Raw genomic sequence first — 20,120 nt, 5'->3', positions numbered from 1 at the left:
TCTCCCCTACCCACTGAGAAAGCAAGAAATATGGTACCCATTTTACATACAAAGTCATACAAAACATTTCCACCTTAGTATGTTGTAAAAGAAAAAATAAGAATAATGAAAGTGAAAGAAAATAGGATTCAATAACTTCTCTCTCTGGAAGTGGATAGCATTCATCTTGAGAACTTTGGAATTGTCATGGATCACTATGTTAAATCAGAGTAGATAAGTCTTTAATAGTTTATTGTCATTACAATATTATTGTCGCTGTGAACAGAGTTGTCCCAGTTCCCTCACTCTGGAAATACCCTCGTATGGCGTTTTCCAATTGGCAGCATGAATTGGTGCTTCTATGTCTCTTTCAAGTGATTTTATTGGTCACATAAAGAAAGGATAGTGGAGCTGCTGTATTCCAGCCTAAATGGCTCTCGAGGGACAGTATCCAAGGATTACTGGATTTTTTAGGATTGGCTCAATTCCATTTATTCCATTCCCTTGTTCCCACAGACCATCAAAATGTCTCAGAGATTCTTATATTTCACCATATATAGTAAATGAATATATCAAATCAATAAGGATTATAATAAGAAATATAGAAATAACATAAGATTGAAAATCCAAAAGATAAATGGAAGCCCTTGAACTGAAGAATTTACCAGCCCTAGAAATCATATGTGTACATTTATTTGCACTTGGATCAAAAGTTAGAAGAAACAATTCTAAGTTTTTATCCATCAGGTAAGAGAATTGTGAAAGAAACAGTATGATCTAGTATGCACTAGGCAAAAATTAACTCTGTTCGTTTTCTGAATTGCCTCAGCTTTTAGAAAGAATTAGATAACTTCAATAAATTCTCCTGAATTCAAATTAAAAAAAAAAAAAAAACCTCTAATTTGGATGACTTGAAAAGCCAGGAAATCTTGAAAATGTTCTATTTTTTTTCTGTATGATGAACTTTCTAATGAACTCCATAACCTTATTAAATCATATGTTAATGGAAACTTGCTAGCCAAATGGGAACAAGGATAATGTATCTACAGGTCTATTATTGTTAAATGTACTAAAAGATTTTTGTCAAAACATTAATAACCTAATGTAAAATGTATTTTTATATTCCAAATATAAAGAAATATGCAAATTCATGCTGTTTTCTGCCAGGTATAAATTTAGAGGTCATTTCTGTATATCTTGTCCCCCCCTTCACACTATAGTCTTCTCTTCTACCTTTTATTATTAAAGTTCTATAGGAAGTAGTCTGTCCTTCTTCCCCATTTTTGTACTTCTCAACTTCCCGACTATGAAACCTTCCTCTGGACTTTATCTACTGTTTCATACAAGCATCCACCCTCAAAGTTCTCTCCATCACTGGCCTTTCTCCATTGGAATACCTTCTGTCTCTGATAGACTGATTCTTCCCAGGACTTCCATAAAATAGACATCCAGGCCAGCAGCCATGTCTTTATTCCTCTCCAGGAATTCCTTTTCAGGCTCTGTACTTTCTCTACCACCATTTTCACTGGCTTCCTCCTCTAATTTTTCATTTTCTTTTTATGTATTATCTTCCCTGCTTCCCACCAGAATGTGGACTTTCTGAGGTCGAGCCATGTTGTTCTGCTTGTATTTGTATTCCCCACTCTTATCACAGTAACCTATGATAATATAAAGTAATAAATGCTTGTTGATTAAGCATTATCTTTATCATTGCAACTTCCATCTCCAAATCAGCAGTAACTTCTAATTTAACCCTTTTTCAAAATCTTTTCTCAGTTGTCATCCAGCTAGACCCTTCCATATCATTTGATACTTGACTACTCCCACCTTTGGGATTCTCCTCCAACTATCTACCCAGTCCTCCTCCGTCTCCTCTGGATTATATTCCGTCACCTACTATTCTTGCAATTCCTTCTCCTTCTACATGTTCTGCCATGAGGACCTCATATCTTTCAAGGACTTTAATTAGTAGCATGTTATAAATGATTCTCAATTAAATATATACATCCAGTTCCAATCTCTTCACTAAGTTCCTTCCTTTTCAGCTGTTTGGTGAGATCTCCACTGAGATGGCCCTTGTCACTTCAAATTCCATGCATCTTAAACTGAGCTTATTAGAGAGAAGTGTATACACACACACACACACACACACACACACACACACACACACACACACTTTTAGGAGCAACCAGATATAGAGAGGGGAAAGTTGAATCATATTTTGGTTTACTTTAAAATAATGTTTTATATATTTTGTTTTTATATTACTTACATTTCCTAATCTAAATTCATACATCTGCACCAGAATGCTGTTCAGTGACTTTGAGAATTAATTTCAGATTTCAGAAATTACTTTTGTTGTAATTCTCTTTGAATAGCATCTAGGAGGGTACTACATGCAGTTAGGTGCTTCTAAAAGGCCTTTTTGTGGTAATATTTTAAAGGAACAAGAAAGTGTCTTTTCTGCCACATGGGTTTTTTTTTGATGACATATGTAATACACATACACATAGATTGGAAATGGAGGATGAGAACGAGGAGCTAAGAATAATACCTAGACCTGTTCTGTGAACTTCAGGAATTGTAAGGATGTAAGGAGGGACATCTTACATTTTGAGGGCATGATCTGGAGGAGGACCTTCTAAAGGAGTTGTTGTTAGATAGGTAAGAGGAGAACCAGAAAAAAATAGTGTTTTGAAAATCTGGAGAGAAAATTAGTTTCAAGAAGGGAATGATTAAAAACATCAGATTTTTTTTAACAACTCTATTCTAATTAAATTTAAATGTTATAATTTTAAAACAGCATTCAGGTAATTGCTTTTGACCAGATAATATGCCAATTGGAATCTACATTGCTTTATTCTCCATAAACCATCTCTTAGAAATTATAGGTTCAGAATTTGGATGGATGTTATGAAGCAGATGATGATATTTGGTGAGTAAAACGTACTTTTCTTCAAATCACAATTCACCAGATAACATTGACATTATCATAGTATACCCAAAGTTTGAAACACCAACCATTGCATTCAAATAATATACCTTTCTTGAGGTCCACAACACAGTCTATTAATTCTATAATGATTACTGATACTTTATGAGAGGAATAAAGTTCAAAATGCCCTAAAAATTAGAAATGGATCCTTAAAATGAGATGAAATTAAGTAAGAAAGAATGCAAGAGATACCCACTTAAGGATAACCTTTTCCCCAACAAATAGATAATTTCCTCAGCTCTAATTTCCTCATGAGGTGAATTTTTTATGAAGTTCCTCACAGCCATATTAATCTATGATTCTAAATGGTTGCAGGAGAACTGGCTATGTAGTATATATAGGAAAGCATCTGAGGGTCATTGACCACAAGCTTATTGTGAGCCAGCCATGTATAATTATATTTTAAAAGTCAACATGATAATAGAATACATTAAAAGGCACATTTGGACAAAAGGACTAGGAAATCACATTGTATTTCATTTACTCTCATACTCTGTCCAGTATGAGATTATTTCATCCCATTTTACTTACCATACTCTTTCAAAGGACATAAAAATAATAGCAGGCAACAAAGTTGATTGGAGGGATGAATAATTGTTTGAAGAATAAGGAGTGACTTGATTACTGGCTTTGAGTATACAAGGGTATATATATATATATATATATATATATATATATATATATATATATATATATATATATATATATATATATATATATGTGTGTGTGTGTGTGTGTGTGTATATATGTATATATGTGTATATATATACACACATATATGTGTATATATGTGTATATATATGTATATATGTGTATGTATATATATATATATATATATACACACACACAATGCTGATCAATTCTTTATTCTATACAAAACTAGAACCAGATGAAACTACTAACCTAAAATGAGACTTTTCAGAGTCGTGTAAGGAAAAACTCACCTGCCAAGTGTAGATTGCCACGGGAGGTTATGGAGCCTTTGGCCCTGCTGATCTTTAATAGCAGGTATCTCTTTTGGATGGTTCAGATATTCATCTGTCAGAGACAAAGACAAGGACCCATTGATCTCAGTATAATACTAAACTGACTGCATGTTCCCAAATACCAATAGTTTTATTGAAATTCTATTTCAGTTATTCAAGTTATTCAAGATAGTCCATTTGAAAATGGCTTATTTTCAGGGGGTTATTCAATAGTTAAATATCATTTTTGTTATTTTCTTATTTCTTATTTGATTTCAAATGCTATTTCTAGAGAAATACTCCATTTTCTCTCTTCCCTTAAAGTTAAAATAATAATATAGAAACATCATATGTACAAAGTAGATGTCAATTGAAAAATGATAGAATAAATTGTGGTCTATTAATAAAATAGAATATAATGGCATTGTAAGAATTGGTTTTGTTGAATGGGGATTTTACCCCCTTTCTCTTCAAATATTTATTACAAAGGAAGGCTCACTAGGTAATTTGGAGGGGGTGGGATATATTAAGAATTACAAAAATCCAAGATTTTGAGAAATGGAGGGAACCTCAGTAGCTGTTTAGCTGGACACATAAGGGACACATTAAGACTCAGAAAGAGAGTTGAATTCAAATCCTGCCTCAAGCACTCACTAACTATATGACACTGGCAAGTCACTTATCTCACTCAGACTTGGTTTCCTCAACTATAAAATAGGCTCTTTTATGGCATATAAATAGGATTAAATGAGAATAACTCCCATCTCACAGGACTGTTTGGGGGATCAAATGTGATAACAATATAAAGTGTTGTAAACCCTTGTGTTATATATATATGTGTGTATATATATATTTTTTTTTTTTTAGCTATGTAGCTACCCTAACCTATACATGAAAGCCTACCATAATCTACCTGACAAGAGGCCTTTTTTCCCTGGTATGAAGGACGCATAAAAGGGAGAAATTGCTGCCTTTTGTCCTTTTGGACAACTGCAATGGCTGTGATTTTTCCCTGACATGATGTTTAAATGTGCAGCTTTAACCTATTGGTCCTGGTTCTGTCCTCTGAGGTCAATCAGAAGGCTCTTCACTTTCCACATGACAGTCCTTCAGATACTAGGAGACAGCTTTGTCTCCCCAGAGTCTTCTCTGCTCTGGACTAGACATCCCCAAGTTCTTCAACAAATAAAATGAAGGTGATGTAAAAATAGGAGCTACAGGAAAAATAAGGTGGAAAAGTGACTTCCACTTCAGGCTAGCACTTACCTGGGACCTGCTCCAGTGTATCAGGGAACAAGGGGATCTGTCCGGCTCCCTAATCTCGTTACCACCTTTGTCCATTTTGTCCACCATTTCCTTCTCAAGGGCTCATTAGAACTATGGAGATGAAGGGTATTTGAGGGGCAAGAAGGAGATTCTCCCTCCTGAAAATCGCCGTGATGATTATCCCCTTTGGACTGCCATTATTTTCATGTTTTTTTTTTTCCCCCTTATCCTCTGCAGGTCAAAACTTGTTTCTTGCTGTGATGCTACACACAACCTTGTCATTTCTCAAAATAACACTCCACTTGGGAGTAACATAAGTTATGAAGCAGAGAGGGCCAGCTTCCCTATTGAAAAGGGCATTTTTCGAATGCTGCCGGTGGTAAGTGAAGTCGGTTAATGGCTTGTTTGGGACAATATAATACAAAGATGGAATGTTTTAAAACATTAAGTCAAGGCTTAAACTAAATGAGTAATACTATATGAGTAATAGTATTGCCTGCTAGATTTGAGAGGGACCATTTTTTAAAGGCAGTTTTTAATGTTCTGTGGATATGTTGAAAACACTTTTTATGTAGCTTAAATAATTCTGAGTTTCCCCTAACCTCCAGTCTTACTGCCTCATCACTCTTGAATAAAATGGATCAGCTGGGACTTCCCTCACAACTCATTGATCTTTGGGTCACTGTCTTGTACTGTGAAAGTGGCCTTTTAAAATCTGAAATGAGCTTCTCCCTACTTCCTATGCTGGGAGCAAATCACACCTTGCCCAGAGAACTACATTTTTCTATTCTCTGTCTTAATTTTACTCTGGAAAGTAAAGTTGGAAAACGTGGCCACTCTGTTCTCCTGCCTATACACACACACACACACACACACACACACACAGATAGATAGATATGGATATAGATATATATAGATAGATAGATATAGATATAGATATAGATATATACACAGATACACACACACATGTAATAGGTTACAAGAAACTATAAATTCAGATTTAGACCCAAACTTATCTTTTCAATAGGGGGGAAGTTTGTCTTAGGAAACATTCTGTTCTACTGCCAATACACACACACAGACAATAGGTTGCAAGAAACTGTAAATTCAGATTTAGACCCAAACTTATCTTTTTCAACAGGGAGGAAGTTTGTCTTAGCAAATATTCTGTTCTACTGCCAGGACACACACAATCAAGCACACAAGCTATCTAGCAGTGACTCTGCCCTAGGTATAAAAAATTGATTTCTGCCCTGAACAAGCTTATGTGCTTGTGGAAGGGATAACACAAACATAATATGCAGAGACATGAATACACACCACACAACACAACTCTAGAGATCCATCTCACTTTTTCCTAGTACCAAAAACTACAAATCTTTGGCATACCAACTCTGAGGCTACTTTATGCCAGTCCAAGGAAGTTGAGTCAGCTTACCAACTTCAAAGCCTTTGAACCAAATTCTAGTTTCCTCAGAACCTGCTGCTCCTTAGAAAAAGAAAAATATTGCAGATATCCAAATCAGAAATAACTCAGGGTCAGGGAAAGGCTCCAACACCTGACCATATAACATATTGGTAAATGGGAAGTTGGAAGTAAGAAAGGAGAAACAACTTAACAACTATCTCCCACCCAATGTACAAATAAATAAAAATAGCCAGTTTCAGATAGTGTTAGTGGTTCATTAATAGAGGACCTATGGTATTCCTTATTGCCAGAAGAGGAAACATTATTTCTAAGGAAACTGAACAACTGAAGAACTGTTCCTTTCCAAGAGAATTGTTTTCTAAGTGCAGGTGCAGGATGAGAGGAGGAGCAAATTTGGGGTGAATTGATGGGGGAGCCAAAAAAAGAATAAAAAAGAAAGTTGTTTATACAAAAAAAATTAGGACTTGAAAATTTAATTTGAAATAGTTCAGCACGTAGTTGTTTTTAGCCTTGAAACTTTTTACAAGATGGGCATTTATTTATATAACTGATGGTGTAATTGAGCCTGAAGACCTCATTCAGGAGTCATACCTACCTTTTACTAGATAAAAAAAATCAATTTTATCTGGAAGTAGAAGATTGTTTAATATATTTTATTATCTTATTTTAGCATTTTTTGGAGCTTAGGGAAAAAAAGTTTTCTCCCTTCCTGGTCTATTTACATAGTTATAAATAATGCCAAATCTTATTTCTCTCAAGAAAAACCCATTCATCCAAAGCTGCGGTACTTCTTAACTCTCTGAGCTAGTTGGTATTTTCTCACAACCATTAGCTCACTCTGCATACCATATTCCATTAACCTCCTATGGAGTTAAGCTACAAACACTGAACTGATGACATTTGTGAGTCCATGAGTGAAAAAAATGTTCTTCTTTGTAACTTCCTTTTAACAGTCACAACCGTTTGTGGGGCGTCCCTTTAATCAGTGTGCAGTGGTTGGAAATGGGGGAATCCTGAGAGACTCTATCTGTGGAGCTGAAATAGATAAATCTGACTTTGTTTTTAGGTAAGAGCTTCTGTATCTCAGTCTTTGAATAAAAAAATATGTATATAAGAAATATATAAATAGATATACATATACGTGTGTATGGATGTATATACATCTATGTATATATACACCCATAGATAGATGGATACATCCATGTACATACACACACATGTATATTTAAATGTTTACTATCCACAGATAATATGATACAGCCTGAAATTTGTTCGGTGTGTGTACTTAATTTTCAATTCTAAAAAGATCCAGACATTTTGCACTCACATAACATTATCCTTTGCTTTCTCTGACTGGGTCAGTCTTGATAAATGTACATGAGGATTCTGTAACCGTAAGCCTCAAAATTTTCCTGCAAAACCCAAAATGAGCCAGTAAGATGTGCTCATCATTCTGATAGGATATGCTACAAAATACTGCACTTCCCTGCATATGTTGAGGTGGCAGCTCATCCCTCTGGGAAGACCTTATTTTGACTAAATTATCAACCTTTTTTAGAATAAGGAGAAAGTTATATTTTTCTTATCAATCATGCCATTTTTAAATGAATACTTTTAGGGTATTATAAGACTTATTATAAGCTTATCAATTTGATACACCTCTTTCAAGCAAATGAAAACTAGATGGTTTCCCATAAGCATGTCCCCTGTGATTTTAAATCTTATTTATAAATCTTGCACCAAAGGCGTTGTCGATATACTTGACAGCCTACAATTACTGAATGAGTTTTTTATGATTAATGGCCAGTATATTAATGATGTAATTATAATTTCTAAATGCTTGATGGAGGAGGGAGCGGACAAATATAGCTGGAGGCCTAGCAACAAAGGTGAACCCTGCCTGCTTATGTCTGCACCTAGCCTATATGAAGGAGAATAACTATGCAAGAATAGCAATGAAGGAAGACTAGCTAGAACTATGGCTACAAAGGGTTTAGCGGCAAAAGCCATTGGAGGCGCACCAGGATGGTCCAACTGCCTAGGGACGGTGATTTGGACCTTTCTTCCTATGTCTTTCTTAAATGTATATCTGAAGCAATTAAAAGGGTGTCTGGAGTTCCCTAGATGCTTCCCTTGATCTTCTCAAGAGCCCAGACACATTACAAGACAAAGAGGGGAGCTTTAGCAGATTGGGTCTAAGGGCTGCTGATCTCACTTCTTCAAGTTGAGCTCATTCTTCAGTTCTTAGTAAGAGGTATTCACTCCATGATCATTGGGATAGGAATACCTTACACCACAACATTTGGGGGACATTTACAGAATATGGACATGATAATGTGCTTACTGCTTCCTGCCCTCTACTAACTGCACATCTTGTTCCACTGCATTCTTTCTGTTATTTGAAATCTGGCTTATTTTCTCTAGTGACAATTCCTAGATCCCCCTTTTCAGCAACCCTCCTTCACTGGACATCTTCTCATGGGAATACAAGTCCCAGATTGTTAAATGTTAGATCTAGAGCATCTGATAGTCCAACCTCTCTGTAGCTGAGAAATCCTTTTTTTTTTTTTTTTTTTTTAACACACCTTACAAGTGCTCATTCAGCCTCTTGTTTAAGTTCTTCCAATGAGGAAGAATATAGTATTTATAAGTAATAACTGGCATTTGTATAACACTTTTTAAGTTTGTGAAACTCTATGAGTTCCATATATCATTTCTTTGCTACTTCTTCTGAAGGCAGCTCATTAGATGATAAATAGATGGATGGATGGATGGACAGACAATCATAGGATTGATGAATAGGTAGATAGAAGGACAGATAAATAGATTGATGAATGGATAGATAGAAGGATCAATGGGTAGATAAATAGATGAAATATGGACAAATGGACAGATAGATAAATGGATAGCTACATAGAAGGATGGATGGATAGATAGATAATAGACAGACAGACAGGATAGATAGATAGATAGATAGATAGATAGACAAATGGATAGAGAGATAAATAAATAGAGAGATCAAAGGATGGATGGATAGATAGAGAGAATATGTAGATAGATAGACAAACAGGATGGATGGATGGTAGATAGATGGATGGCTAGATGGTAGATAGATTGATAGACAGAACACTTATTAAATGGTGTGCCTTCAGGCACTATTCAGTGTTCTGGGAATATAAATAAAAGCAAGCATGACAGCCTGTATCCTCAAAGAGCTTATTATATTCCATGGGCAAAAGACAACAAATTAAGGAGAGCTCAAAAAGTGTAGGATTTGGGAAAGAAGAGGGAAGAGAAAAGAAGGGCAAGGAGGAGTTCAGAGAGAAGGTCCAGGAATGAGGTTTGTAAAAGATGGTTGGACTTAAGGAGGATAACAGCAATCAGTTGAGTTTGTACAAAGTGGCACTTATATATAGTTGTAATTGTCAAAAAGTTTTCCCTTATATCAACCTGCAACTTCTGCTCCCAGCCATAATTTCTGTCCCCTCATGTTAAGAAAAACAAGTATTTTCTACTTGATAGCTCTTAAAAGTTTTGCAGCCTGTTATCACATCCCCTCTCAACCTTCTCCAGGCTTAAACATTTTTTGTAACCAGTACCAATGGGTCACAGCCTCCTTTCCTACCATCACACTGTTCACTTTGTTGACACAGTCTAGTTTGTCAATTTTCTTTATAAAATATGGTGGGCATAACAGGACACAGTGGTCTGACCAGGGCACAGTTCCTGATGGGTGGAAGGTGTCCGGGCCCACTGCCACATTTCTCTGGAATTTACAATAATATAAGAGACATCAGGCAGTTACCAGGCACAAGGACAACCTGCAGGCAGCAGTTATTCAAATGATTAATTCCCATTGAATGGCCTTTCCAGCTCCACATCTTGCTGCCATATGTTGTTAACCTCTCAATTCCATGAACTCCAACTAGTATTTTCTAGTGACAGTTTCTGCATCTCCCTCATCAATAAACTTATCCTCCTTGCCCTCCTTTCCTTCAGGTTACTCCATTAAAAACTGGATTTGAACTTGCCCCTGTTTTGCCTGAACTTTTAGTTGAGGTCATTACATTATCAGTTTTTTTAGTTTTTTTACTGTTTTATTTTGTTCCAAGAGACCTCTCACTAAGCAGGAGTAATCTGTAAGTGTATGCAATGTGAAAACATCAATAAAACTGAAAGTCTTTAAAAACAGCTCTAAAATGAACCAAGGATTCTTCTTCCAGCCTCCAACTGGAGCAGCCATAGCTTTGCCCTACTAACCCAAAACATTTCACATGAAAGAAAGCCTATAATAAAGAAAAATAATTACTCTTGCTGAAGACTTTTTGACAATTCTCATGACATAATTGAGGAAAACTTTTTTAAAATTTTCATTTCCTTTCACAGTATACCTTGGAAATAAAGACATTTTAGAATAAAGTTAATGATCATTTCTCAATTTTTAAAAAACAAATCAAAGGTAAAGGAGTCTGTTTCTCTAATCCACTTAGACTGCCTCTGAAGTCAATCTGAGCACACCGCTCTCTTTGAAGTTAGCAATGGCTCTGAGCCCTGGACAGCTCCATGGAGTGATAATGAGAGCTAGAATAAGGGCTGCTGAAATTCTGCTAGTTTTTTTTTTTTTTTCTTTTGAAAGGTCTCTTAAGATCAACAGTTGAAAGTATTAGAGATATGAGATCTAGTTTGGCCCAGGATAAATTTATAGACCAGACTGCTCTATTATTTACCCTCTTTTTATTTCAAATTATAGGTGGTTAGGAATCAAATCATTCAGCACTATCAACCAATCACTACCAGTGATCTTTGGATAATTAATTAGCTTCTCCAGGTCTCAGTTTCCTCAGTAACATAAGAAAATTGCACTTGTTAAATGGATGCTAAGGTCATGGTGAGCTCTTCCCTTTAATTGCCCATCAAAATCACTGAGTATTATCCCATTGCCTATCAACTTACTTGCTTTTATTTCAGGGATACCATTATTTAAGTAATTCATTAGATCTGTGATCTCTTTATTATGTAGATCAGGGCTTCTTAAACTTTTTCCACTTGTGACCCCTTTTCATCTGAGAAATTCTGACCCAGTCCCAAGTATGTAGGTACATAAAAATAGGTTTACAAATCAAATATTTGCTGATATAAATCACAAATTTGCAATCCCCACATTCAGGTATGTGATCCTATATGGGGCTGCAACTCATAATTTAAGAAGCTTTTGTATAGCTCATGCCCCAACCATATCTGCTAATCCTGTGTGACTTTTGTTTGTCTTTCTAAATATCCTTCATAAATGGTTAACCCAATACTGAAAGCCATTCTATGGTTCTTTAGATATTTGGGGACATCCTTGTAGCACTTGTCACTGCACCATTATCTCTTGTCCTTTCATCATGACTAAACTGCCTCCTTTTCCAACCAGGTGCATGTTTCCTTCTGACTTTTTTTGTTCATGTCTATGATTTCATCAATATGGAAATTTTCTGGTATTTGGAAACTCCTAATGTAACAGATGAGCATTTTTGTTTCTAACTTGGAGTCTCAGAGAATTGCATGTGACATTGAAAGGTGAAAAAATATACCTATGGTCATACAGTTAGCATGTCATGGGCAGGACATAAATTCAGATCATTTTGATTCCAAGATTAAACTTATTTCCACTATTACTTAAATGCAAATGTTCATCTGTAATATGCAGCAGTTTAATTATATTCACCAAGTATCAACTGCTTTTTGAATCTTCCTAGATAATGGTATTCAGTTATGTATAGCCTTATTACATGATTGGAGAAAAATGGTGTTTATGTACTTGTTCACTGGCAAATAAATTCCAGTCATTGAAAGTCTTACATCATTTTCCAAATGTGGTCCAGTCCAGTTTCATTCTTCTATTCAATTAAATACCTGAATTCTTGTCTATCTCTAGTACGTGTCCAAGTTGGACTATCTAGTCACATTTTGTCACAATCTGGGTTTTATATATATATATATATATATATATATATATATATATATATATATATATATATATATATATATATATATATATATAACCAGCTTAGTAACTCACACACACACTATATATATATATAGTGTGTGTGTGAGTTACTAAGCTGGTCACATATATATATATATATATATATATAGTGTGAGTTACTAAGCTGGTCTCTTTATAGAGCCCAGAAAGTTTTAATGTTTCCTCCAGTATTCTAGAATTCAGTTAACTTGAATTAAAAAGGTATTTATTAAATGCCTACTGTGTATAAGGCATTATGCAGTCAGCACATTATCTATAAATATTAAATTTATTAATAAGGGATTCCTCATATTTAGAATTTGTGCAAGAATGAAGAGCAACTTGTTGCTCATGCGACTCCTTTTTTTGTCACTTATCCTTAAATCTCAGTAAATTGTTGGCCAAAGAATTTTTATAATTGAATCTGTCATGGGGTTTTGTATGTTATGGATGCATGAGAAGAATACTTTGTTTTACTGAGTCAACTATTATTGCATTCAAAAGCAAACATAGTCACATTTTGTGTCCTCGAAAATTCTTGGCCAATCATATTACCATGAAGATATAACCTACACTAAAAGCTACAAAAGGCCACTTTTAGTATGTTTCTAGTACTTTTTAATTCATTCATAGACCATTCTTTAAAATATTTTACAGAGCCGAAAAAGTGGTTAGCTGTGTCAATAATTACTGACATTTTTATAATTGTTTTTTTTCCTAAAATACTACTTATAATCTTTTTTATTCTTTTGGAGTATCTCCTTCATTAGTGTATCTTAAAAATTTTTCTCACATTCTTTCAAAACTGATCAAAACTGCATTTGGTCTAATCTGTATCTTCTTCCTGACTTCATCTTCTTAAAAATGCCATTGATATTTTCTCACTAAATATAGTGGTACTGAAATGATGGTATCCAAGTCAAGTTATCAAATATTTATTATTGTTTACTGTATTTCGGTTCCACTCTCTAATAGTCATGGAAGCAAATCTATTCCATTTCTTTTTCTTTGTTGCCTCCTTAGGAATTAATCTACCAATGTTCCTATGGTAATTTGGTCTGGCTGAGTCTCAAATCAAAAATTTTGAAGGCTTCTTTTTTCCTCAACAAATGTTTAATGATTTTTTGAAGCAATAGCACTTATCCTTTTCCCTCTCCCACAAAAGTGCTTGTATTCTGAACCAGTGAGGGCCCTGACTGCCGGGTCTCTCTGCTTCTCAAAGAGATCAGCTATTCGCTAGCTAAGATATTTTCTGGACTCTTTTGTCCTCTATGTTGTGGAACAATATTTTGCATCACTTAAACATCTTTAAGTAATAGTGATAGAATCAATGTTCACTGTTCATCTGTCACTTTTCCGAGTTAACGGTTTATTTAAGAAAGTACTGTAATTATACACAATGTCATCTTCTCTTCAGTCTTCTAGTTTAATGTTGCTTTGAATATTTATTCTAACCAATGAATGACTAAACCATATTTTTATATTTCTTGCTTATTGTATGTCTACCATTTTCTTTGTTTCTTCTTAAAGACAATATTCATGTTTTACAGGAGTGAAGCTTCTGAATAGTTTGAAAAACTTGGTTCTCTTAACTCTGTAATATATTTATCAATATATTTTTAAGTTAAAACTTTTTATTTTTCAAAACATATGCATGGATAATTTTTCAACATTAACCCTTGCAAAACCTTGTGTTCCAATTTTCCCCCTTTCCTCCATCCCCTCCCCTAGATGGCAAGTAGTCCAATATATGTTGAACATGGTAGAAATATATGTTAAATCCAATATTTGCATACATATTTATACAGTTATTTTGCTGCACAAGAAAATCAGATCAAAAAGGAAAAAATGAGAAAGAAAAAAATAGAAGCAAACAACAAAAAAAGTAAAAATGCTATGTTGTGATGTACACTCAGTTCCCACAGTCCTCTCTCTGGGTATAGCTGGCTCTCTTCATCACAAAATCACTGGAATTGGTCCATCAATATCTTTTTTGTCCACTGTAAAGTTCTGTTGTCTCCAGAAACTGCCAATCGCTCTCTGGGAGGAGATCTGCTGTCTCAACTCAATCTCTCCGCCAGATTCTTCTTCCTGTATTGAGCAGCCAACTCTGACCTAGAGTAGAGACTTCTCCTCCTCCAGAGTGCCACCCTCTTTTATCCTCCCAGAGAATGGGCGTGGGATAACGCAAGGGCTTGTGGGAAGATTACTTCTACCAATGAACTTGCTCCTTTTAAACATTAAGCTCCTCCCCAGAAGTTCAAAGGGGTAAAACTCCCTTTAAAGGACAGAACTAGAGAATTGTTAAAGTACCGACTTAGCACTTAGTAAGAACCTAATATCTCATTAGCACTTAGTAAGAACCTAACAGTCCACCTCCTTGATGCCCACCTTTGCTTTGAAGCCACCAAGTATCAGAGTATATGTGACCTTCATTTAGATCATAATCTTTAATAGCTTTCCTTTCCTTAACCTTCTATAGCAGCTTTTGGAACATAAGCTACCATCCTGAGATTGTTTGTGGTAGCCAGATTGCTTATACATATCATGTATATTTGACTAAATCTCTGATGAATTACTGTTTTTTGGTGTCTTTGGGTCAAGATGAAGCTAATTCTGTGAATTCATCATTTCTTTGATCCTCCAAAGAGAACCTATGACTCTTCCTTTCATCTAGCTGAAATGGATTTATGTTCCCTGGTTTCATTTATTGTAAAAATGCCAAAATGAATATCATCCAGTTCCTCCAAGTGGTGTATCAACCTGTTTGTTCTTGTACAGACTTGCACATTAAGGCTGCCAATAGTTAAATTAATGCACGTAGAAAGTCCAAGAACTCAGTGATTTTTACTACTCTTTTCATTGACTTTACCATTGATGTAACAAAAGCAGGAAGGGTCTACAAAGAGCTGAGTGTTTTGTGTTTTTATCAATTTCCTATGTAATTTTGACCAAACAATAACAGAGTGGCTAAGTCTCCTGGAAAGAAAATTCTCTGCACTCCTTTTGGGTGAGGTTTGAACAAAACAGGGTTCCTTTTGCTAGATCGCTACTTAAAATTTCCCCGATCAGAACTTGCATTCTGAATAAATGGCCTTTTGGGAACCCAAGGTCACCTATGTGCCATAATGAATCACTAGCATAGAGATTTTCTGGAATATCCTGGCACTCTACCAGGTTGGAAACGGCTCTTGATCTTTCCACAAAAATATGGACCAGCAGTGAGCAGTAGATTTTCTTCGAGAGATGTGCTAGCCAGGTCCATTATCGTCCCTGCCATCCATTACTAAAACTCCCCTTTCCCTAACATGTTCCACTTTATTGCTGTGGCATTTTGACAGTTGCCAGAAGTACCACTGTCAGGCAGACCTGCCAAGAGCTGGCCAGCTGCTGAAATCACAGAGAGCAAGGAGTAACAGATGTGTGCCTGGAGTCCACCCTTCCTGCAGCAAAGTCTTAAAGGCTTATGCTTTTTAATAATTCTTACCTCTTAGAATCCAATGGGCATTTATTAAGCACCTACAGTCTAGTCTTAGGCTAAGAAACAGAAAATGAAAGAGTCCCATCTCTCAAAGAGTTTTTACATTCAAGTTAATGCTCATTTGTACTAGAGTTTCATAAATATGGGAGGATGATGATAATAGCCTCAAACATAGTATAATTAAAGATGTTTAAAATTCAAACAGTGTTGTCCAAGGTTAGTAAGTACCTCTGCATCCATTAAGTAAAAGTTTCAAGATATGTTATACTTGAAAGTCAATAAACAGTGTTAAATGTCCCTTACTCAACTTAAAACACGAGTTGGACTGTGGAAAAGATAAAATTAATTGCAAGGTTAAAATTTTAATTTTTTTCTTTCAATTTTTGTGGGTCTCTGGTAGATGTTCTCTCCATTAATGGAGGTCACAGTTCATCCATCCCTCATAAAAATCTTATCCTTGTTTTTGTGTGTGTGTGTGTGAGAGAGAGAGGATCTATCCAGTGCATTTCTGATTGATTTAATACCTTGTAGGTACAAACAGACTCTTTAGGTTTTCTATCTGTTCTTTCACATTTTCTACTTGTAATCAGCCCATTTCTTTTCTGCCACTTCTTGAACAATGAGTGGACCTGTATATTCACATCAATGAAATATGAATGAGAGCACCAGTTCATTGTGACTTAGAATTAGTTTTTTGAGGGAAAAAAACAAAACAAAGAATCTGATGAAAGCAAATAAGATTGGACTAAAGTATTCCAAGCCTTAGGACATAGTGGTACACTCCTACTCTTGTTACTGAAGAAACTGAGGATGGTGGGTTGCTTGAATTCAGGACTTCTAAGTGGGACTAAAGTCCATTTTATTATCCTCATTAAGTCTGGCATCCATATGGCAAGGTCCTATAAGTGGGTTAGGGCCATCAGGCTGCTTAATCCTGATCCGAAATAGAGGAAATTAAAGCTTTAGTGATGACCAGCAGTGAGATCAGATTATACATCCAGGGAGATTCATTCTCCCCTAAACAAGTGTTTGGAATCTTTCAGAAAATAGTCACCATGTGAATGTTAATCCCATTTTTCAAGTTATTCCCTTTATCTTCCTTTATCTTTATCTCTTTCCATTTTGCTTTTCCCTTATACTTTCTGCTTGCTATAAATAAAAATTACTATTTATAAATCACTTGATAGTCTAATGGGAAATTGCTCTTGTAAGAGTTTCTAATTTAAGAAAAGTACAGTTTGGTGGGGCCCCATAAGGGAAAGATACTTGCTTTGGAGAAAAATAAAGTTATTATAGATTTCCTATTTTATAATGTTTTAAAAAATAATTTTCCCCCCTAAATTTCAGATGTAATCTCCCCCCAATCACAGGAAACATTAGCAGAGATGTTGGCAATAAAACCAATCTGGTAACTGTTAATCCCAGCATCATTGGCCGGAAGTAAGTATCATTACAATTATGTAATTTTTTTCCTTTTTTATTTAAATATTTTATCATTTTTATCCGCATTTCTTTTCCTCCCCTCTCACCAAAACCTTCATAAGTGTTACGTAATTTTTAAGAAATGTTTTTTCATGGCCTATTACATAAGCTTTTGGCCAGTGTTTACTTGGGGTTTAGCATTAATCCTAATAATGCCCCAGTGACCCTTTTTGATGTGACTCACTTTTTTCTTAAAAGTTCTAGAAGCATTTTTATATTTATAGGCTGGAGGCAGCACAGGCAGAGTAAGAAAGAGAAAGCTGATTTGAGGGTCAAAAGACCTGAGTTCAAAACTCGTTTTTTTTCCCACATCTTTTTTGTGTGATATTTGGCAAATCACCAAATTTTTCAAAGCCTTAGTTTTCTCAAACATAAAATTATAGAGTTGGACTAGGCATTCAATCTATGAGACCTCTTCCAACTCTCAAATATGTGGCCCTATGATTAAAGGTTGTTTATGCAACTGAAAATGAATTCATTTATTTAATAATGATGGTATAATACCAGTGTCATGAATTTTATGTACTTTTAGCACTACTTTTCCTTTAAAAAATTTTTAATAATAGCTTTTTATTTTCAAAATGCATGCAAAGATGCTTTTCAATGTTCACCCTTGAAAAACCTCATGTTCCAATTTTTCTCCCTCCCTTCCCCTTCCCCACCTGCCCTAGACAGCAAGTAATCCAATATAGGTTAAACTACTTTTTTATCTTGTAAATGCTTTCTCTAGAGGCAGTCTGATACAGTTCTGGGTTTGGTATTGGAAGAACATGGATCAAATCCTACCTCTGAATTCTATTTGTGAATTATACAATCTTGAGCAAGTCATTTAACTTAATTTCTCTCAGATCTTGTCTCAACCCCATGACAAATCCATTAAGACATAAATGGAGGGGCAGCTAATTGGTGCAGCCCTGAAGTCAGGAGGATCTGAGTTCAAATGTGGCCTCAGTCAATTAACACTTCCTAGTTGTGTGGCCCAGGGCAAGTCACTCAATACCAATTGCCTCAGCAAAAAAAAAAAAAAAAGACATGGGAATTCCACAGGCTGACCAAAATGACAAATACTTTTAATGCTCTTCCTATTCACAAAATTTCATTTAAAAGCCTCATTTAGTTCTGGGACACAATATTGTAGATACAAATATTATGTTATATTATTATTAAAATATTCATGTATAATATATTTTATAATAATAATGTTATCATATGATATTACTCAAGTTTTTTGTCCATGTTTTAAAACTTTTTTCTTCCCTTCTTTTCTCTCTGCCTTTGTCATTTTTTCCCATTAGTTCCTTACTTTTTTACCTGGAAAAATAAGAAAATTTGTTTAAATTAAAACATAAACACTTCATACAAACCATTATTTTTAATGACCATTGTGGGTCTAAAATAGGGTGAGTTATCCATTCATCAAAAATTATACAAGCCTCTTACTCAAGCTAATTCTCCCAGTGGCTGGGCAATTCTGTTCTTTGCTCATCAATTAGGTGTCTTTAGAGATGGCATTAACTCTGATTTTAGACCATCAGGAGACTTTGTTGCACACTGATGCTGTCACAGCTAAACATAGTAACACCTTACAGCCAGAGAATGAGCCTTGGGAGAGTTAGGAAAAACAAATCCCAGCTTTCTCTTGGGCTTGTTTATACTTTGGAGCAATTTCCATGATTGCCTATAGAGTTTAACTGCTAGAAAATGTTGTTGATTGATCAACTGAAATACAAAGTAGAGAGAAAGCTTTGTAAACTAAACTTTTACTCTCTTATTCTCTCTGTATTTAATACTCTGTTGGATCTATAATTGAATGTCAACATTATTTTCAAAGATATGGCTCCACATTGTGTGTATGAATCTTATCTTCCTATAAGTTGGCCACAAGATACCCCCCTAATGTGACCTACCTCACCTTTTCTTGATATGACAAGGACTCCAGTGGAACATATAACTTTTCTTTTGTTTTTTTTTTTTTCTCACTCTCAGTAGTTGGCCATTCCATCCGTATAACTAAAAGACTTCTTGGATCACTACCTGTAAATCTTTCCTCTTTAATCATTCATGGTTTTTAATATATTACAGCCTTATAATACCTATTGACCTCTGGGAGATCCTTCTTTTCATTTAATCCCGTTTATTAATTACGTTTGAACAAGAACTTAAAGGAACAAATGACATTATGCTATTTGTTCTCTGAGATCTTGAGCTCTGAAAGAGGCAAGAATCTGAGAAGTTAGAGTGACTTGCCTAGAGTCACACAACTAAGAATTGTCTGAGGCTGTATTTGAATCCCAACCTTCCAGATTCGAGGCCCTCTCCTCTCTCCAGGTGCTGACCTAATAGCTCCTTGTATGTTGAAATTACAGGTCCGGCCCGTCCATGTTCAGTTAGGAAACAGTAAGAGAGTTGGGAAGGGGAAGAGATAGAAAGTGCTTTTCCCAGAATTTCTCAGAAGTCAGCTGAGGAAATAGAGTGAAAAAGCCTAAGAATTCTGGCGTGGACGGATGACATCC

General features: G+C 35.2%; 1 protein-coding gene across 8 annotated transcripts in view; it reads left to right on the top strand.

Moving 5' to 3' along the window:
* The window catches only part of ST8SIA6 (ST8 alpha-N-acetyl-neuraminide alpha-2,8-sialyltransferase 6), a 101,131-nt gene that overhangs the window by 72,691 nt on the left and 8,320 nt on the right, over positions 1–20,120 (top strand). For all 8 annotated transcript variants that reach the window (XM_074266723.1, XM_074266720.1, XM_074266718.1 and 5 more), the window contains 3 exons: positions 5,443–5,584; positions 7,588–7,700; positions 17,473–17,565. In XM_074266723.1, coding sequence (XP_074122824.1) covers positions 5,443–5,584; positions 7,588–7,700; positions 17,473–17,565 — 348 coding nt within the window. The remainder of the gene's footprint in view (positions 1–5,442; positions 5,585–7,587; positions 7,701–17,472; positions 17,566–20,120) is intronic.

The sequence above is a fragment of the Sminthopsis crassicaudata genome, chromosome 5 (genome assembly GCF_048593235.1).
Source record: "Sminthopsis crassicaudata isolate SCR6 chromosome 5, ASM4859323v1, whole genome shotgun sequence".
NCBI lineage: Eukaryota > Metazoa > Chordata > Mammalia > Dasyuromorphia > Dasyuridae > Sminthopsis > Sminthopsis crassicaudata.
This window is presented reverse-complemented; position numbering and strand designations above follow the sequence as displayed.